Below are 21774 nucleotides of genomic sequence, written 5' to 3'. Positions count from 1 at the left end.
TTGATTTAACAGAGGTTCCCTGTACTTTGCTATCTCTATTACTGTTTCGACTTTCAAGCATTTACTGAGTTCGACTCCTACAGTTTTACGGATAGTACGTTTTGTCTCGCATTTTTTTTCCCCAAGACGTATGAATGAGGTCTGACCGTAATGGTGTGCGAGTAAAAGAAGGGGTCACCCACTTGTTGATCTGGTTGTTGACATCGTCGGTGACACCCTTCATGCTGGAGTCGAGCTGCTTCATCTGTCTGTCATTGCGTGCCATGTGCGCTGCCCTCAGCCGGTCTTCCAGCTGGACAGCATCCAGCTCCTCTTCATTCTCCAGGCCAAGGGCCTTGACAGCCACCGCATCGCCTTGCATCTTGGCCTTCTTCATGATACGCTTGCGCTTCCTGTCAGCCTGCACAGGATGCCAGGGCACCAAGGAGAGCTAATGGAGGCTGGCCTTGTAATTCAAGTGGCCTTTAGCCTTTAGCACCATGGGCTTTCCACAAGTGTCTCATCAAGCCCAGGTATGTGCACCGACTGGTTATTCCTGAACCCTGCAATACCCGCCTGGTACCTTGCATGTTTCATCAACATCTGTGACTTGGCAAGCAGCACACAGAGCTCAACACAGCTGGAGTTAAAAGTTTATGAAATGTCGGTTTTGCAAGAACACACAGAATATTAACAAGATTTATTTCTTGCCGGTACAGGTGGATCGAAGGCATGAGACTAAAAAGAAAAAAAAAATGGCGGAAGTGAGTCCCAGCCTTTTTACAGGAGGAAACAGCAGGAAATCTATATTCTACATGCCAAGGTCACCTTTGCTTAGAAATACAGTCGAACCCGGCTATATCAAACTCGAAAAAATATGCCTACCAGTTCGATATAGAGCATAATTCAATATAAGCCTGCTAAATAATTGGGCACCATAAAAGCACATACCATATGTAAGATCACTTTGTTGATGTAACTAGCTTAGTTTCGCATGAAATAGTCCTGCATTTTCTTGGGCAATTTCGCTGCCTGTGACGCATGCACTTCCCCACATTGTCAAAAGGAGTTGGAGCAGCTGAGGCCGCAACCTTCTGCATTCGCACAGAAGCACCAGACTAGTGCGAGCGCATCAATCACTTCAGAGGATGTGGGCAAAGGACCGTCGTTGCTTTCCTAATTGTGCCTACTTTCACTTGTTCTCGGTACGATGTCGGCAATGTAGTCTCCTTTTTCGGGCTCTGCCATGGTCGCGACACTATCATTTGCACTCACAAACTCGTCCACCATTGATTTGTCAATGGCTTCCAGAAATTCTAACAGCTCACTTCAAACGGCAACGCCGGCAATGGCTTCGTCACATTCATCATAATTTACAATCATCACCGAGCACGCGTAAGCCGGCACGGCTGAAGCAATTTCGGATGAACCACTCGTACACGGCCGTGCGTACGCGTCGAGCGTCACCGGCATCGATCGCGAGCTTGGCCGCTTTAGCCCTAATCTCCCCCTTATTCTTCAAGATCGTGCTGAGAGTGCTCCTCGGTATCTCACACGCTGCGGGGACATCCGATTTCTCACTGCATTCGACCTGATTTATGATCTTGAGCTTTACGATGAAAGGCGAATTCTGCCACTTCATCACGGCAACACTGCAGGAGAAGGCCCACAAGGCAGACACACAATGAACCAGAAAAGCAGCACGACAACTTGCACTTTCACCATTTTGCACGACGAGGGCACAAGAGCCTCTGATTGCCTGTCTGAGCAAGCGCTGCGGGTGGGCCAGGATAATTTTTTGCATGGGGGATGTCGACAGCTCGTCCGAGGCAGCACGGTCACGGTAGGGAGAGCGGTTGGACGGAGCCGCGCCGCCAGGTTTCCACGCCACCGCAAGGGAAAGCCAACTTCTGGGGGCACTTTTCCGCCGCTTGACGTTCAATATATCGGGAGTCGCTGCTATATTTGTTCAATGTAAGTGTAATTTTTCCGATATATACTCATTATAATTACACTGTGTCCAGAAATTGTTCAATATATAGAATAATTCGATGTAAATAGGTTCAATATAGTCGGGTTCGAGTGTAGTCACAAGAAAATTACTCAATTTCATGCAGACATTTACAAATGACATATTCAAAGCACTTACACAAGATTTCAGCAATAAAGGATGTAAAAAAAAGGTAAGCTCACTTCCAGCACAAGTGCCCACACAGCCCCTCAAGAAGTGTACAAGCACAGCAGCAGAAACTGAATGTTACAACACATCTCATGCACTGTAAGACACTTACGCTGACAGAACACACTTTTTAACGCAAAGCCCAGGCTACAAGAGATGACGTAAATGCATGAAATTAGCGCTCAAGACCAGCACAAAAAGAAGAAACGATCATGGCACACACCTTGTCGGTAACCAGGATGTCTTCAATCCCAAGCGTGAATCCAGTGAAAGTCTGCAGGTAGTGCGTGAAGAGCCTTGCAAAGGCACTCAGTACCAGGCTGGACGTCGCACCTCCATAAAGCTGGGAAGAAAAGTACAAGCACTCGCACTGCTACACTGTTTACAACCTACAGCACCACTCTGACGGTTTGCTGGATATTGATACAGTAGCATTATTCCATTAAGACCTAGCCCTGTAATGACCTGTACAGCAACTGCAACAGTGAACATAAATTTGACATAAAAATTGTTACAGCGCAATCACATGCAACCACAAAGTATGAAGGACGGGACACAAGCACTGACTGTCAACTAAATTTTATTGACGGAAGACGGATGCCTTATATAAGGGGAAAGGCAGAAGTGAAGGGGGAAGGCAGTGATACAATCGGGGAAAAATGACAATGCGCATCGATGAACGAACGTGCCAGCAGTCAACGGAATCAGCTTTTCTGAAAAAACAAGAAAACGAACTAAAAAGAACACTAGCAATAGGCGAGGGATACCAACAAAGATTGAAATCAGTAAGCAGTCGCTTCCAAAAAGATGAAGCTCTGCAGCAAAAAGTGATATAGAAGGGGTGCTTACGCACTTGCTGCCATATTTGTGTATGTGGAACGCTTCCAAAGTGACGCGCGCCGTCGCGTCGGCACTCTTGCCGAGAATTTTCGTCTCTCCCAAACGATTGGGATTGGGTGTACTGGGCATACTTTTCGTTTTCTTGTTTTTTCAGAAAAGCTGATTCCGTTGAGTGCTGGCACGTTCGTTCATCGATGCGCATTGTCATTTTTCCCCGATTGTATCACTCCCTTCCCCCTTCACTTCTGCCTTTCCCCTTATATAAGGCATCCGTCTTCCGTCAATAATATTTAGTTGACAGTCAGCGCTTTTGTCTCGTCCTTCATACTTTGTGGTTGCATGTGATTGCGCTGTAACAATTTTTATGTCAAGTATGCACCAAGTCGCCCAGAAAGAAGTTTTAATGCAACAGTGAACCTCATCGATGTGACCATCAGTAAATTTGAAAACTGAATGGACTCAGCAAATGGCCCAATCACAACTCTGCACTTGTGGACTGAGCTATTATTTATTAATTTGTTAAGGTGACTACATGCACCAAGAGGACATAGTTATAGCAGGGGTGCATTACAAGATAAACTAAAGATACAACAAAAATTATGGAAACAAAACAAACATAAAACAGTATCAGTCAATGTATACAGAAAAATGCAAGATGAAAGGTGTACTGGGCATACTTTCGTGACTTAACACTTCTAAATCATGACTACATATGATGCAGGTGTCAATAGGGTGAGGCGGCAAACAACTTACTGGATACAATAGCAGCAGCATCAGTTAAGTTGTTCCACTCATGTATTTTGTGTGGAAAAGGGATGACTGGAATATTGCGGTATGGGACTAAATCTCTCCGATTTTCTTACTGTTATCCCTCCTTTGAAAATAGTATGTGGGAGGCTTCAGGAACTCCTGCCGAATTATGTCAATGTAGGGCCAACTGGTTGAGGAAGAAAAGCCTGGAAAAGCGGCGATCGATTTCTAACAGATCCCAAGAAAAATGTTTTTAGGGTGATAAAATTAGTGTTACAACGATACAAATTAGCGAAACTAATCTTGAAACCTTCTATGCCTGCCTCACAAAGCGTACCAGGCCTTTTAATGCAGGGTTCATGACTCGTGTAGTTTCAGTGCAGAGAACACAAGTTGTCACCTACACTCACCCCCTCTAGAAACGCTACCCATACTTAAAAAAACACAGCCTAGGCAATGGCTATGTCACTCTTTCCTTGAACAGTGCAGTCCACTTATAGCGATACCACATACTGTCACGGCTCACTTGAGACAAGAGCGGAGAGTGGTATTTTAATTGAGACAATTAGAACAAGCGCACAGTTCAGGCTTCTTCTCTAGCACCTCGCTTGCACACTCGAGGTCGTTGTCTTCGTTGTCAACATGGTTGGGCACAGATAGCATCGCGGCATTTGCCCCCCACCAGAAGGAGCATCATCCCGATGCTCGGCGGGTAGCATCCGGTGTCCAGCCAACCAGAGAGTGTCCATGTCACTCAGAAAAATAGGGTTTCATGCGCACCACGTGCACAGCCTCAGGCAGGGCCTGACGGCACCTCGAGCAGGATGGGCTGTCAGGAACGACTTCATAGTTGACGTCGCTAAGGCGTCGTAGAACCTTGAATGGTCCAAAGTATTGGCGTAGAAGTTTCTCCGCGAGGCCTTGGCAGTGTACTGGAGCCCAAACCCAGACTCTGGCTGGGCTGGTAGACGGCGCATCGATGGTGTTGATTGTAACGTCAGGCATCTGGGTCTTGCCGGCTAGTTATGCGAACATGCACGGGCTGTCTTGCTTCTTCGGCACGCTCTGCAAAATCTGTGGCGTCAGTCTCAGAATCGCTGGAATCATGAGAAGGCATAGCATCCAGCTTTGTAGCCACTTCTCGACCGTGGAGGAGACTGAATGGCGCATTCTTGTTGTTTCTTGCCGAGCCGTATTATAAACAAACGTTATGTAGGGTAATATTTGGTCCTAGTTCTTGTGTTCCACATTGACATACATGCACAGCATGCCTGTGAGAGTCTTGTTGAGGTGCTCCGTAAGTCCACTGCTTTGCGGGTGATAGGCTGTCGTCCTTCTGTGTGCCACGCCACTTCGCGCGAGTACAGTTTACAAAAGTTCAGCCGTGAACGCGATTCCCCTGTCGGTTACGATGACCGCTGGAGCACCGTGCCTCAGAATGACGTTTCCGATGAAGAACTGTGCGGCCTCGGCTGCTGCGCTGCTCGGAAGTGCCTTGGTTTCTGCATATTGCGTGAGGTAATCTGTCGCGACTGTGATCCACTTATTTCCGGCCGCAGATATTGGGAATGGGCCCAAAAGGTCCATCCCAATTTGTGCAAACGGTGTTTCCGGCACTGGAACAGGATGTAATAGTCCTGCAGGTTTCGTAGGTGGCACTTTTCGTCGCTGACAGTCAAGGCACGTTCGAACGTAGTGCTTCACCTGTGTTGCGCGCCATGGCCAGTAGTACTTCTCTTTGACCCGTGCTAATGTTCTTGTGTAGCCTAGGTGGCCCGAGGTAGCTTCATCGTGAAAGACCAGCAAGATTTCATTGCGGAGTTTTAGGGACTAGTAGATATCTCTTCCCTGTTGAAGTTTCTCCTAAAAAGAACACTGTTGCGTATGCAGAATGATGACAGGTCCCTTGAGAACAATCTGGGCTTGTTTGTGGTGCGGCCTTCTAAGAAATCAATTAGTGAAGCGAGCTCTTGGTCCTCTTGCTGTTGTTGAGAGATGGTGGCCACATCAACAACTCCTAAAAAGCCTGTGGATTCGTCATCTCCACCTGACGACTTGGTCGGCGATCTGGAAAGGCAGTCAGCATCTACGTGCTGCCTTCCCAATTTATAGACCACTGTCATGTCGTACTCTTGAAGCCGTAGGCTCCAGCATGCCAAATGTGCAGATGGATCTTTCATGTTGGTCAACCAACAGAGAGAATGATGGTCACTTATGACTTGAAATGGGCAGCCGTTACAGGCGGAACTTGGTAACTGCCCATACTACAGCCAAGCGTTCCTTCTCTGTGGTGGAGTAGTTCGCCTCAGCAGTTGACAGTGTTCTACTTGCGTAAGCGACGACTCGCACAGCGCCATCTTGCCACTCAACAAGGATGGTGTCTACACCCACGTTGCTGGCATTGGTGTGGATCATTGTTGGCGCATCCACGTCAAAGTGGGCAAGAAAAGGCGGAGTTTGTAGACGGTGCTGCAACTCGTTAAATGCCGCCTCCTGCTCCTCGGCCCACACAAGCGTGACATCTCTGGTTAAGCAGGTGAGCGGCGAGGCGATGCGTGCAAAACCCGCAATAAATCGCCGGCAATATGCACATAGGCCCAGGAAGCATCTGATGGCCTTCTGGTTCGTAGGTCTTGAAAACTTTGCGACGGCTGCGATTTTCTCAAGATCAGGTCTGACACCTGTGTGACTTACAACATAATCCAAAAACTGTAGTTCTTCATCGCCAAAGTAACCCTTTAAGGTTAAAAGGTAAGCCCGGTGGACCGTATGGCTTGAAGAACTGACCATAGCCATCTGAGATGTTCATCAAACGTGGCAGAATAAACAATCAAATCGTCTAGGTACACTAAGCAAGTCTTCCACTTAAGGTGTGAGAGAACAGTATCCATTAGCCCTTGGAACGTGGCTGGGGCAAAGCACAAACCAAAAAGGAGAACTTTGAATTCATAGAGCCCATAAGGCATCACAAACCAGTATTTTCGCGATCCCGCTCATCGACCTCTATTTGCCAGTATCCACTTTTTAAATCCATCGATGAGAAGTAACGTGCATGCCGTAGCCTGTTGAGGGAATCGTCGATGCATGGTAAGGAATACATATCTTTTTTTGTATCGTGATTGAGCTTGCAATAATCGATACAAAACCGCAGGCTACCATCCTTCTTCTTAACGAGTACCACGGGTGATGCCCAAGGGCTTTTTGATGGCTGGATGACATCATCATCTAGCATTTTTTCTTACTTGCTGCTGTATTGCTTCACGCTCTTTCTCAGCCACACAATACGGACATGCCACCTTTGCGATGAGGACAAAAACGATAAATGTGCTCTGGTTTGCCACAGTGAAAACACAATGGTCGACAATCAGCAGTGCACCATACGTTGGTCCTGCGAAGCTGGGGTCGCCTGAAATGCTCCCTCTGTATTCAGGCAGCAACAGGTGGCTGCTGGTGGCACTGCTGTACTGGCATGGTAGAAAGCAAGAGATGGACAGCGTCTGTGTAGCTGTATGCACGTGACATGGTTCAGGGAGTGGCTCAGGAGATGCAAATGCTTGCCGGATTTCTTGGCGCACAACTTCAGCGACCGAAGCAACAGTAATCTCCGTCGGTGTGGCAGTTTGCTTCGCAATCTCCTCGCGCACAATATGTCTTGTCAGTTGACACAGCGAGATCTCGCCTGTCACTGTCAGTACTGCAGCTGCTGCAGGCGCACCGTTAGTCAGGCATTCGTATTGCCGGCAACAGTGCTGGAGCGCCAGCTCAATTGTTGTGGCTTTCTTAACGAATACTTCCACTGTTGTAGGCGGGTTATGCACGAGACCAGCGAATAGCTGTTCTTTGACGCCACGCATGAGATGGCTCAGCTTCTTCAAATCAGGCATGTTGGGATCCGCGCAGCGAAACAAACGAGACATGTCTTCGGCAAACATGGAAACACTTTCGTTGCGCTTCTGAATGCGCAACTCGAGAAGGCGTTGTGCATTATCTCGGCGATCAGTACTTGCGAAGGTATCAAGTAGACGATGGCAAAATTTGTCCCACATTGTCAAATGTGCCTCGTGGTTTTGGAAACACGTCCTTGCGCTACTTACAAGAGTGAAGTACACATTAGAAAGCTTTTGGTCCGGACGCCACTCGTTGAAAAACGTGCCACGCACATATGCAACACGTACGACTTCATTGAAAAGGTTAAAGGGACAAGCGTCCACCCCGACGAAGTCTTAGTTTCTTTTGACGTGGTCTCACTGTTTACAAGCGTACCAATAGACATGGCCGTGGAAGTTTGCGTCGCCACCCTTGACGAAGACCCGACGTTGCCTGACAGATCCCCCATCGATGTGCATGACCTAGGTAGGCTACTAAAATTTTGCCTGTCAAATACGTATTTCACGTTCCAGAAGAAATTTTATCGGCAAGTACACGGAGCAGCAATGGGTGCGTCGATTTCGGTCACAGTAGCTAACCTAACAATAGAGGCTATCGAAGCTCAAGCGTTGTCCTCGTTTACACCGGCACCTAAAGTCTTCCTCAGATATGTCGACGACTGTTTCAGTATTTTTGCAAAGGAAAAACCTTGACCCTTTCACGACTCACTTAAACAATATACAAGCAGCAATCAAGTTCACCGTTGAAGTGGAATCTGAAGGGCAACTGCCGTTCCTGGACACCCTTGTGCAGCGAGATGCGCCAAACCTGTTATTCAAGGTGTTTAGGAAGCACACTCACACGGGCCGCTACCTAAACTACAGATCGGTGCACCCTGCTTCGCAAAAGAGGTCTGTTGTTGGCTCTCTTCTTCGTCGGGCAAAAAACGTGTGCACAACAGCGGAAGACCACATGGCGGACAATGCACTTGTTCGGAGGGAATTAGTGGCTTGTGGATACCCTGAGTACGTCATTGACTCAGTAGGGCACCAGCTGGCTCGCACAGTACCCACCCAGCCTGGACCCCCCAAAAGACGGGCTTCGATTCCGTACGTCCCCGGCATAAGCGAGACTCTTGCACGCGTCCTGCGGTCATATGACGTGCAGGCTGCGCACGTGCCCTCCCGGAAACTTAGACACGAGCTCGTGCATGTGAAAGACCCTTTGGAAAAGGACAAGTTCCCAGGCGTGGTGTATGTAATTCCGTGTGCGGACTGTCGGTATGTCTACGCCGGTGAAACCGGCAACTTCAAAACAAGACTTAAGCAACACATGAATGACGTCCAGAAACGACATGTTGCATCGAATGCCTTGGCCGAACACTGCGCAGCCACATCACATAAGATTAACTGGGAGAAATCTCGTGTGATTGCCAAGGAGCGAAATCATTCTTCGCGTCTTTATCTTGAGTCCCTAATCATCCAAACCATGGCGCACACTCTTAATCGCAACGAAGGCAATCTGCCGCCCATGTATGCCAGGTGCCTTAGTCATGTTTTGAGACACACATAAAAAGGGGCGCCAGCTTTGCCGCTTCTTTCATTGTGAACAAGGCTCCCGTGGGGGAGCCGAAACGTAAATAACTCTTAAACCATTTTTGGTCGGTGTCCAGACCTCTTCCTTTTAAGCATAACTGACCTTAGCTACACATTTGTACTGGTCCAGCTAGTCTTCGGCGTCTTCATACCGTGGAAGCTTGTGGGGACTAGATTGTTTTGAACAGTAACCTGTGTTGGACTTGCAAGCGCCATTTCCTGAGTCGGTGAGGTCGCTGACAAAGTTCCTTGCAAGAGACCGAATTCTGGGCACAGACCTTGCAGGCGGCAGCTTGCACGGTGCACAGGTGTCTCGACGCTTGGAGGATGTCTTGAAGGGCTGGATGCAGGGCTACCCGCAGGAGTCGTCCCTATCATTAGGCGATGATGTGATACCCAGCACGTCCACCAGTGTCACGGCTCACTTGAGACAAGAGCGGAGAGCGGTATTTTAATTGAGACTATTAGAACAAGCGCTCAGTTTAGGCTTCTTCTCTAGTCCTTCGTTTGCACACTCGAGGTCATCATGTTCGTCGTCAGCGTGGTTGGGCACAGATAGCATCGCGGCAATATAGATATATCAGTTATAACTATGAGGCGACTTAAGAAGATTAACTTATACATTAGGGCTATGAGAAAAAAGAAACATATATAAAGAGAAGTTATTCATCGCATATCGGATATAACAATCAAAATTTTGCCTTCTGGCCAACGTTTTTCATGCAGAATGATTGTTGAATTTGCCTTCCTAAGTTCCCCTTAAACGAACAATGCTGAGAGGGGGTGATACGTTTTGTCTATGCACGTTCGTCTCAGCCGCCATTAACCCCACAGTGAATTCCGCCTGGTGCCACAATATGGCGTAGCCCCCTCAGGTCCACGTCACCCCCGATCAAGCTACACGTGAGGAGAGAAAAAAAAAAGGTATGAAGCGAAGCGGCACCCGCCCTTTGCCCCCTTTTCAGCGAGCACGGAAATGTGCAGCAGAAGCAGCAGTGGATGGCACTGACAAAGCGCAATGTTGTACCGCTTGAGACGAAGCTGCAAATTTTGCAAAGCCCAAACTGTGAGCTCACACAGGAGTGCCGTGATCATGGCGGCTGCAAACAGGGGCCATGCCGATCAACGGAAAAGGTGGGCGTTGTGCGCCTGGGCGAAACCCCTGGATCCAACATGGTTCCACCACTGACATTGCTGAGCTCTGGAAGCATGTCACTACTGACGATGAAACGAGTGGTGTTTTGATGGAGAAGTTTCTGAGTGCAGATAGTGCTGCCTCATCATGTGAAGATATGCGAGAAGTGATATGCGATTTGAAACAATTCATGTCGATTTCTCCAAATTTTAACAGCGGCTGGAAATGTTGCCTAGAAGCGGCTGTGGCTCATCATAACGGGACTCATAGAAGCAGTCTTGGGTGCAGTTTATATTTTGCTGCCTGTGGTGAGGTTCCAAAGCTAAGCGCAGACAAAGAGCTTGGAATTGCAGACAGGCTAATGCTAACTGAGCGTTGCAAAACATCTGAGGAGCGATACAGATATAGAAACGCCATGAAGTTTCGCTTTGACAAGCAGCACCAAGGCTATACACCAGATGTTGGACTACAAGACCTTGTGCTCGTTGGAAAAGGACTACTGGCCAGTGAAGCAAATATTCTTGGACCTTTTTGAAGTAGTGAAGTTATTGGTGCAACAAGGTGTACTCGAGACTGTGGGGTACATAAATAATGGACAGCTGGTGTTTGCGGCCATAAGCAACATTCTTCGTTATCACCCCAGGAGGAGTGAGTGTGTCTACCAAGTTGACATTTCCAAATTCTCTGAGCACCTTTGCAAAATTCCCTGAATGAGCCAGAACTTTGTTTTATGACAAGACAGGCTGACACCATGTTGCCCGATGCTGACACTCTCTAGTAAGCATGCTGAAACAAAAAAAAATAACTTAATCCAGTTTGAATAGTAAGGATTAATATCTATTTTATTTAAAAAGGAAACAGAAGGAAGATGTTAGTAAAATGCACAGCGAAAGAAATGGTAAAGCCTATTCCAAATTGAGTCGAACATTTTCAAATACGAATAAAAAGGAGCTGCATTCATAAGTAAATATTTTTTAATATGAGCTATTTCTATCAACTGATAGCAAGCTCATCTGTATGAGGCCCTGAACGTTGTCACAACTAAGGTTCTCTCTCAGCAGCTGGGAAGTCAACCTCAACTGTCCTGACATACTCTCAGCCCGTACACAACATCTCAGTGTTGGGTTTCACTGCTTAAAACAGCTTATTTTGGTTTGGATGAGGGACACCTGTATCTCAGCGTCAGCCAACACTTAGTTTTTTTAGCTCAAGCTCCTTCAAAAAGGCGGCGACACCCTTCCTTTCCCGTTAATTCCTCAGCGCGTCGGTCCTTTCTGTTCTCATCCTCCTTCTACCATGCTTTCACCACCTGGATCACCTGAAGCATCCTCTTGGTCAGTTGTACAGTCAACGTCCGATTTTTCGGATTCCCTAGGGGCCGCAAAAACATCCGAAAATCGGGCAGTACAAAAATAATGAATGCCTTTCTTTAACTGCCCTTAAAGGCTAAAATTGCCACAGGCACGCCCGAAAAAAGAGAGAGAAAATGATAAATGAAAGGTAGGGAGGTTAACCAGGACTGAGCCCGGTTGGCTACCCTACACTGGGGAAAGGGAAAGGGGGACGGAAATATTAATAGAGAAAGTCCACTGGGGATATCAGTCGGTCACTCAGTCCGGATCACAGACGCTGACTCAATCCGGTATCTTTCAAATATCGCAGCAGCGCTTTTGTGGCCTTTTGTAGCTGCGATATGCAAGGCCATGGTCCCAAGATCTTGTTCAAGGTGAACGGCTTTCCATCTAGCTCTTTGAGAGCTGTGCAGAGGTCTTGCTTTTCATCTTCAAAAGATGGGCAGTAGCACAGTAGGTGTTCTATGGTTTCCTCGACACCGCAGGCATTGCACTCGGCACTATCAGCCATTCCAATCAAAAATGCATATGCATTGGTGAATGCGACGCCCAAACGTAAGCGGCACAGCACTGTTTCCTCATTTCGCGGAAGACCTGGTAACAGCTGCAGTTGCATAAAGGGATCGAGGGAATGCATTCGATGTTGAGTGAATTCAGGTGTGTGCCACTTCTCCAATGTCAAAGAGTGCGCTAGCTTGCCTAAGTGTTGGGCTGCATCGGTCTGCGATAAAGGTATAGAAACAAGGGTTGCTCCTACGTGTGCTTTCCTAGCAGCTTCGTCAGCGAGGTCGTTGCCGGAGATACCGCAATGACCAGGCAGCCACTGAAACACGACCTCGTGTCCTTTCGTGATCATGTGATGGTGCATTTCTCGTATCTCCGACACGAGTTGTTCCCATGACCCGCAACGAAGAGATGACAGAAGACATTGTAAGGCCGCCTTTGAATCGCCCAAAAAAGCTCTTAAGGCCTACCACTACACTTACTAGGCATATCGGTGCTCGTACTGTGACAGGAGATGGGGGTGCACGTGTGTATAATTAAGGAATACATACTGTGTCCCGTGACAATTGCCCCTTCCCACGCTTGTTATGTTTCACCGCCTAACACTAATGTACTGAGGCGAAGCTAACTTTCGGAGACTGACAATACACAGTGCGCTGTGCTCTGCGAGCTTCAAAGCCAATCGCGAGGATTACAAAGGCGGAGTCGGTGCCATTGGTGATAGCGGCAAATTCCTTCAATGAAAAACATGGCACCGCACGGCAAGAAGATTAATAGCGAACAGAGAAGCAGCTAGGCCTAACGTTGCCGCGGTGGTGGTTACGGCTGCCAGCGGATCTGCGTGCGAGAGTGCCAGTTCAAGGCAGCGAGATAATCAAAATAGCGGCGGTGGCGGCTTTGATTAATGCCATTTCAGACCAGCAGTCAGGGCAATATACATTGACTATATGGAGCACGTGGTGGTGCCACAAAGCCGTGCAAATTATTGGGCATGTCTGAAAAATCGGGCGTCTAGAAAATCGGTCGTTAGCTACTCTGGCAATACATTGTGCCGATGACACGGCGTCAATGACTATTCGTTGCGATTCCTCTGTTACTGGAGCCAGCAGTAACACGACTTTCGTTCCCTTTCAATAATCTTAAAGCTAATTTTCCCTGACAGAAGCACGAATTCCCTGAGTTTTCCTTGAGTTTTTCCAGACTGTTCAAATTCCCTGAGAATTCCCGGTTTTCCCGGTTGGTAGACACCCTGGTGACACACAAAAGTGGGGAAGTGTAACCTAGCCAAAAAAGGTGAAAAAGCGAGAAAGGTGATTCTGAACACGAAGTGAGGGGCTTGGATGAGCTGGAATAAATGGTCATGGCTGCCTTTTCAGTCTAGTTATCTGTTCTGTTACAACTCTGGTCTGCACATTCAGAAAAAAGGCGTGCTTGCAAGAGAGACACAAAAATGCCACTTACCTCGTAGCAGACATGCACCAGACCAAACTGGGTTGGACCATAGTGGGCCTTGTCAAGGATGCCACAGAGAAGCTCACCGTCCCGAATGACCACATCACCCTCAGTCATGTTTGCCTCAGCTTCACCACCCTTTGACCATGCCTGGCAGGAAAGGGTGTGAGAAATCAGTTCAATACTTTAACAACCCCAGTCATGGTTTTTTACACAAGGGTTTTGAAAATGCACTGATAACACACACAGAAAAACATGAGCACTACCTAAGATAACTCTAATGAATATTCTAATAGCAAAGCCCACCTCAATTTGAATTTTTTACCTGGTACGATTGTCATACTACCTCTTATAATGAACAAAATCCAATTATTATTAAGACAAAGCAGTCGAGACAATCATGTCTATTTTAATCAATACATTACTCATGTCCACTGACATCCTAGAAATATCTGATAATCACATATTATCAATCTAACTGCCACTGGTGAGTCTTCAAATAAATTATTTTAGTGCATGTGCTGCTACTGCAGAATTCAAGCCAGTCATTCATGGCCATTCAGTATATTCACAAGCCTTTCAGCAGCTTGAGCTTCAAAATGTATCTCCGTAAACATAAAAAAAATGCTTTGACATTCACAGTAGCATTTTCCCACAAAACCTTTCTAGCACACACTCCAGGGCAAAAGTATGTGGAACACCAAATGTATTTAGTGACAGATTTCAGGGATGTTAATTCAAATCTCAGGCAAGTTTCAGATTGCATAGTGCTGAACACATTCATATTATGTACCTGCAACAGATGCACCGATATAAATGATAAATTCAATTGACTACTGCACAACTGATCAGTTAATATGTCATTACTAGAGACCGCATTACAGGCAAATGTCCATTTGTTCCCGCATGTGAATGCTCCGCTCTTTTCACGTATAAGCATAAATTATGGGTTAAGAAGTGGTTCAGCACTTATGTTATAGTGCCTATAGATGCCTATTTCTGTGTTTTGTGCTTATACAGCCAAACCTGTTAATAACAAACTTGATAGTTCTACAAAAAGCAGCCGTTACATGCGTAGTTCATTATAAATGAACTCGCCCTTAAACATACTCAAAAATGAACTGCACTGAAAGTGACGTCAGCAGTTTTAATTTGCAGCACTTTGGTCTGAAAACCAGATTTTCAGTGTCATGTTTGTTCCTGCCACTTTTCCGTGCCTAGCTGTGCATTTCTGTTAGAAACGTCCACCTAAGGAATGAAATGTGGCGGCGTATAGCTGTTTCGAAAGGGCACCCAGTTCCATCACCTGTAATTTTGAAACTGCAAGCACAATCGTCATTTTTTGTTTGAGAGCTTGTGATACATTTTACTATCAGCAAAACATGACTGTATTCTGAATAAGAGATTGAAGCTTTCTAATTGGCTGAAAGCGTAAACTTCGAAAACTACTGTGGCATGCCACTATTCTGTGAAAGTCTCAGACATCATGGTCTCGGCATTATGACTGCGCGTCAGCCACACAAGAGCTGTAAAATTGTAATCTATGTCGCTTCAGGCAAATAAAATGAGATGTTCGAAATCCTTTGCAACAATGTGTGGTGGCAGCACATGGTGGTGCTGCATTCTTGCCAACTCAGACCGCATAGGGCCACGAAAACAGGAACACTTGAGCTTCCCATGGTCGAAAGACATAGATGGTTATCCCAAATCACTGAAACAGGTGCAGTGCACATGGTGCTGCACGGACTATTGCGAAAAAACGACAGTGAATTCGAATTATACAAAATTCAAGCTAATGAAAGTCGAGTGAAAAAGAAATGGCTCAGTTAAAGTGCGTATATAGTCCGACGTAGCGTGAGCATGCACTCGTCACTTCACCTTGGCAAGAGCAACGTCTATAGTTCGAAGCACAGCCACAGCCAATGCATCCGGACACAGCCATCGTGGTCCGACATGACCAACAGCAAGATGGCTCTAGCTCCATCCACACGTTCGTCATGCCGAATTCACCAACCCACAATGTGTGGTGCGGAGAAAAAAGGTGCCCCCACCGCTTCGCCGACAGTCGCAGACAGCCATTCATAGTGTTCAAAGAGGCGTGCGGGTTTGGGATTGTTCTGCGCATGCTCCAAAGAAAACAGCCGACGGCACGTGCATCAAAGCCTAGAGGGGATAGCATTTCGGCTGTCGCAGCGCAAGCGGTGTAGCATGACTAGCCGCAAGCGATGCGCGCCGAAAATGTCAGATTATAAACGCGTCTTTGCACCGTCAACGCTTATCATGGGAAGAGGATCTGTGCTTCAAAATGCACTCACAAAACGCTCCACAACCTGTTGCGACATTGGTCTCCATTGTACTTTTGTAGCTGCACCGGCTGCATGCTGCTGAGTTCCACTACAGTCGAACCCACTTATAACAATACCGGTTTTAACAATATAACGGTTATAACAATGAGAAGCTGCTGCACTGCCAATTTCCGTATGTTTTCCATGGTGAAATAACCCGCTTACTACAATGCCTCGACATCACATTATTGGTAATAACGATGACGTCTGACTGCTGGGTGACCGAGCCGAAAGGTAGTGAAATGCGAAATACTTGAAAAGGAAAAAATGAAACGAGCAACTCGAGCTGCTGCACGATGGGCCACTGCGCCAACAGCTGCCGCGCGCTCATTTTCTAGCCATCTCTGCGTGCCTCTCTCCCGTTGCCCTTCCGCCCCTCCGAACACAAATGGGCTGCGTGCACAACTCCGCTGCGCCCACAGCCTATGCCGCCCCCTCCTCCGAAACACAAATGGACCGCACCAACTGCACTGCTCGCATGTTGCTCGGTGGCTCCTCATTCAGTGCAGTTCTGCAAACAGCCTAATCACTTGTGTACATCTTCATTGTTTGCATCAAAATCGTTCCTGGCCATATGGTTTCTCGCCACTGAAACGGAAGATGGCTGATCCACTCACTGATCATCAGATATGCACGACATTGCTGGTGGAAAGAAAGTGCACAACTGTAGATTTGGAAACTAAGTGCTTCTAACCGATTAGGTGATCGTCGCAACCGTGCTTGCATCAGATAGTGACGGCAGCGATGACACGGTAGCATGATCTTGGATTGTTGCACAAAGTGACACAGACGGAGACTAGAATCAGACAGGACGAGCACGCTAACTCTCAACAAAATTTTTATTGAAAGAAGACAGTATTAGTAAAGCGTACGCTATAAAACAGCGGGGCGTCACTGCGCATGCAAAGAACAATAAAGGACCCATAGCGTATAACGTACGCACGCTGTTTCTCAATTTGAGCATTAGCGCCTTTGCGTTGTTTGCGGAGTTTGCGTGAAACATGGCGGCGGTCCTGGCTGCCCGCTTCGAATTGAATTTGGTGTTGCTTTTGTAAAATGCACTTCGTAGCAAATGATTCTGTAAATGGCTTTCGCTTAATCTCAGGCCACTTCGACAACAGAGTATTATGGATATTTAACAGGGACAAGTGGGCTAGTTGGTGGTCGTTATTGGAATGCATCATGTAACCGCACAAAAACAAGGGACAAAGAAGGAACACATAACCTTGTGGTGTTTTCGAGATCACTTCTCATTACAAACGAATCGAAGCCTAATGAAAGAAACATTCAAGACGTCAGCGCCACCTATCGCTACAGTCAGGAAATAGTCGCTACGAAGGCATATGGCCTCTGAGATCCAAAGATCTCGCCGGCCAACTAAAACTGTAAAAAATGTGTGCTGCTTAGCGTACACTAGACTATAGCCTGTGTTGGGATGCGCGACTCTCGCGCGTCCCCTGATGTTTTTCCCGCATAGCGCATCTCCTGTAATGTGGCTTCGCTGCGTGATGTCCGCGGCAGTCGATGTGGTTGGGGCACAGTGCGAGAGATGGCGCGAGTGTTGCGCTGCTAACGCCGCCTCACGCAGGGTTACTTGGGGTAGCAGGGGAGAACAGGCTGTCGCTTGGGTTCGAGACAGCAAGCAGTACGGACGTGCCGTGCCGCGCGTGCGCCGATCCATGCTTCTGCGAGACCGTCTCACGTGGCCGCCTTGAAACGCGCCACCGTTCGCGTGACCGTACGCGCGAACGACTAGGCGTTGGGATCCAGCATGGGGCGAATATATTCACTCGCTATCCGGTCGCAGTGAGTCGGAGTTCTAGATTTTTCACGCGCCCATCAGCATGTTTTGTGGATAGCCACTCGGCTAGCAGGCATTGATCTATGAAAGGTGCAATAAATGCCCTTGTGATTGTTTGCACTGCTGTGTCGTCGTTCCTTTGTCCCAAGAGCATGGGTGAGAGGACCCCACACGTGTAGTGTACACTATAAATTGCGTACGCTAAACTAGAACTGTCGACTAACAACATATGTATAGGTTATTGGAAATACCACAGCATATGAACATGACGAGTCTAAAGACAAGAACATGACAAGGTCAAACATATTAAGAGGTAGGGAAGCCAAAAAGCAAACAACAAAAAGACGCCACTTGAGATTAACACACATGCTGTGAAGATACTGAAATTCGCACTCAAGCAGAGACAATGATGTGTGGCTAACGCAAGTCTCTCCTAATCTTTTTATTTTTGATGGCAGCAATGACGCGGTAGAGCAGGCTGCCCGATGAGACAATCGTCGCGAACATGCTTGCATCAGATATGGCTGTTTCACATGCCGCGATTTTCAGTCAGCAACACAGCGAATTCCGTCGCTCAGCGACCGCCACGACATGATGGGCTCTCCACGAATAAATTCCAACAAACTGGTCACACCGTCGCTAAGTCGCAGCGATCGGTGTGATGTGGGAGCGGCAATGTGTGACGAAACAAAGCGCTGTCAAAATAGGCACTTTTCTGCTTTACCGCACATTGGTAGCTCTGTTGAGCAATGTCCCGCACTAGTTTTAGTTATGTTTTAATAGGGCTGTACCCACTAGCGCTTGCGGCTTAGGAGCTTCAAACATTTTGTTTTTCTTCCGCTTACACAATTCATTTAAAAGGAGAAGCTGCACACTATCCAGGTCGGGAGAAGGACGCCGTTTCAATGTAAGGCACACACCCACTTGATCGCCACCGTCGGCAACCTCTTCATCGCTACAAATTGTGCCAGCCGCTTGTACATGCATACTCAATAGTAGCTTGTTCTGCAAAAGCAAATACTCATCCATAAAAAAAGTTACGGCTTCCATGTAACAACAAAACTAGAGTGTACTAAACGGAACCACCCCACCAACGCCGCACAAGCCGCACGCTCGTACTTGCAGTGTGGTGCAGCATCTCACTCACCGCATCTGCAAGCTGTTGTAAAGTCTCCACGCTTTCAAACGTAAAAAAATGGTGTACTTATTCCATTGTGGAATAATAATAGGAAAATTTGAATATGTGACTAGTTTCCATGTTGTTTTTATTTAACGGTGCAGGCATGGATACCTCGTGAGGAGGAGGCAACCTTGCGCATCGCTGTGACGGAAATCACACTGCCAGTGAAAAAAGCTGAAAGCTGTCAGCGAAAATTACTCTGTGATGTGCATGGCAGAAAGATATTTTTTGCCCCAATGGCGCCATGTGGAACAACCTTGAGCTGGTCATCGCAAACGTGCTTGCATGAGATAGCAACAGTAGCGATGACGTGGTAGAGCAGGCTGCCCGGTGAGACGATCGTCACGAACGTGCTTGCATCAGATAGCGACGGCAACGATGACGCTGTAGGGTAAGCTGCCCAATGAGTCAATTGTCGCGAATGTGATTGCATCAGATAGTGACGGCAGCGATGACACGGTAGGGCAGGCTGCCCGAGGAGGTGATCGTTGGGAACATACTTGCATCAGACAGCGATGGCAGCGATGACGCGGTAGGGCAGACTGCCCGATGAGGCGATCATTGCAAACGTGCTTGCATCAGATAGTGACGGCAGCGATGATGTGGTAGGGCAGACTGCCTCAACATTGTCCTCACAGGAGGCCCGGCAGATGATTCTGCCCCTCTGGGGCTTCGTTTTCGTGACGAACCTTCTGTTCCACTACATGGAGCACCTGGATGCCTTGGCGAAAGATGTCGGCAAGCTTCGCGTAAAGCATGCAAGGCTGACGGGTATGGGATTTTTCGTGCAAGCCAGTGAGAAGCATGTGGCGACATGCTTGTGGCGATATCGCCTCAGCGTTTCCTTCTGGATTTCTCAGGCTGCCGTGGCAGCTTTCTCACAATATTTAAAAGGCCCCTTTTGGGGCCACCAAAGCGATGCCTCGGTGGCGCTTGCATACCACTTGCTATCCGTGGCGCCTCTTTGCAGTTGTTATAGCAGTGCCATTCTTTAACACCGACAGCCGCGGCTTGTTACATGTGATCGGAGCGCCCAGGAAGCAGGTAAACTAGTTAACACACTCAGCAGCCGGGTGGAGGAAGGTGGTAGGGAGGGGCACTGGCCTCCCCGCCATTATAGTTTTCTCACAACGGCTCTGCCATCCCCCAATTTTGATTTTTTCATGCAAACCGCTTATAACAATGAAATTTTCGTGACACTTAAATATTGTTATAAGTGGGTTCGACTGTATAAGTATAGGTGATGACCAATCACATATCACAGCAATGCTGAGATATGTGAAATAGCCACGAATCTCAAGGGCTATGCCTTTTGGTACTGCAAACGATAAGACATTACCTGGTGCCACTTCTCGGCAGAACAGTTCATAGAGAAAGAGCCTAGCCTCCAAGATGTCAAGAGAGAGTGAGAGAACCGATCTGCAAGAGAGGCGTTGGCCATGCCTGGCCAGGCGAGGATGCATCTCTCTCCTGTCAGGCCTGAACAAAGGGCCACAGATGGAAAGAGAAAAGCGGCAATGCCAGTGCCGCCACAGTGCTCCCTCGCACTAGCACTCTCCCCATCCACGATCGTGCGGAGTTCGAATTATTGGTGGCAGTGCGGATTTAAGTGTGTAATGCTTTCAATACATTGTTGGACGGACCACGGCAGCTACTTCGAATTATCCTAGATTTTGAATTAATTAGCTTTTACTGTACCTGCTCCTGTGCTACAATGTGTGGTATAAATGTGCTGCTGTTGTTCAAACTTCTAGAAGATCTTGTAAACATACACTATTCGATGCTTCTTTTCTTACTGGAACATTTGTTCACTTTAAACCATTTGACACAAATTATAGCTTCTCTCATTAAGTTTTCCTGGCGTATTTTATATTTTTCTTGCTTTCTCCACTTGATGCACCATTGTAAGCAGGAATATTTTTCTACTGGATACACACTGCTTGCGCATAGTGCCAGAGTAAATGCATCAATAGGACTGACAACTGACCAGAAAGTGTAGTGAGACGTTGACGGAAATGAAATGATAATTATTTATAGTGACAGAATCGAGCATGCTGTTTGCGATTTAAGCAGGAATCATAATTTTAAATTGGCAAAGAAAGTCTCAAAAACCAGCGAGCAGCACGTCCCCGTAATGAAATCTTTGTGCTCGGGATGTAGTATATGAGATTAATGTAGGTGAGTAGGCTGTTATTAAGTACAGCCCACTTCTTGCTTAAAATTGCAGTTAATATATTATTGGACAACCGCACTTTATTCTATGCATATTACAAAGTAAGGAAAGTCCATGCTAACAAGCAGCATGCGCGTCCCAAAATGATTGGTGATGCACGTGCTGTTGTACGCATGCGAGTTTGCGAGTAAGTAGACAGAGATGTGGAGTCTCCCTATAAGATACAAAATGCCATTGACTAGTTGTGCCATAAATGGATGCCAGCACCATACTATTAGCACATGTGTGGCTACGGCAACATGCTGAACTGCGTATCATGGGTAAGAGCGCTGTTTCGTTTTCGAGAGAACTTAACTAGGTTTGGCCAAAAATCATTCTTGATTCATTTATGACCAAAGCAGTGGAACAGGAAACCACGAAAACACGTAGCTATTATTGTAGAAATAATTTAACACTTTGAAAAACATGAATTGCAGGAACATCAGCTTGATAAACAAAATATACTTTCTCACAGCTACCATCGCACTTGTCTGCATCCCACCAATGCTGGCATATAATCGCTATCGTGCTCTACTATCACTGTTTTCAGCATGCTTCTAGTGAACGACTACATCCACCCTGC

The 21774-nt window shown here is 47.1% G+C and overlaps 1 protein-coding gene across 3 annotated transcripts in view; it reads right to left on the bottom strand.

Moving 5' to 3' along the window:
* Polr1A (RNA polymerase I subunit RpI1) overlaps window positions 1–21774 on the bottom strand; it is a 314770-nt gene that overhangs the window by 174057 nt on the left and 118939 nt on the right. For all 3 annotated transcript variants that reach the window (XR_012823481.1, XM_075673365.1, XM_075673366.1), the window contains exons 13-15: window positions 13663–13803; window positions 2382–2501; window positions 183–400 (exon numbers count right to left, since the gene is read on the bottom strand). Coding sequence is in view for 2 of the 3 variants with exons in the window: in XM_075673365.1 (XP_075529480.1) it covers window positions 183–400; window positions 2382–2501; window positions 13663–13803 (479 nt within the window). In the remaining variant the exon portion in view is untranslated. The remainder of the gene's footprint in view (window positions 1–182; window positions 401–2381; window positions 2502–13662; window positions 13804–21774) is intronic.

Source organism: Dermacentor variabilis, chromosome 10 (genome assembly GCF_050947875.1).
Source record: "Dermacentor variabilis isolate Ectoservices chromosome 10, ASM5094787v1, whole genome shotgun sequence".
NCBI classification, from domain to species: domain Eukaryota; kingdom Metazoa; phylum Arthropoda; class Arachnida; order Ixodida; family Ixodidae; genus Dermacentor; species Dermacentor variabilis.
This window is presented reverse-complemented; position numbering and strand designations above follow the sequence as displayed.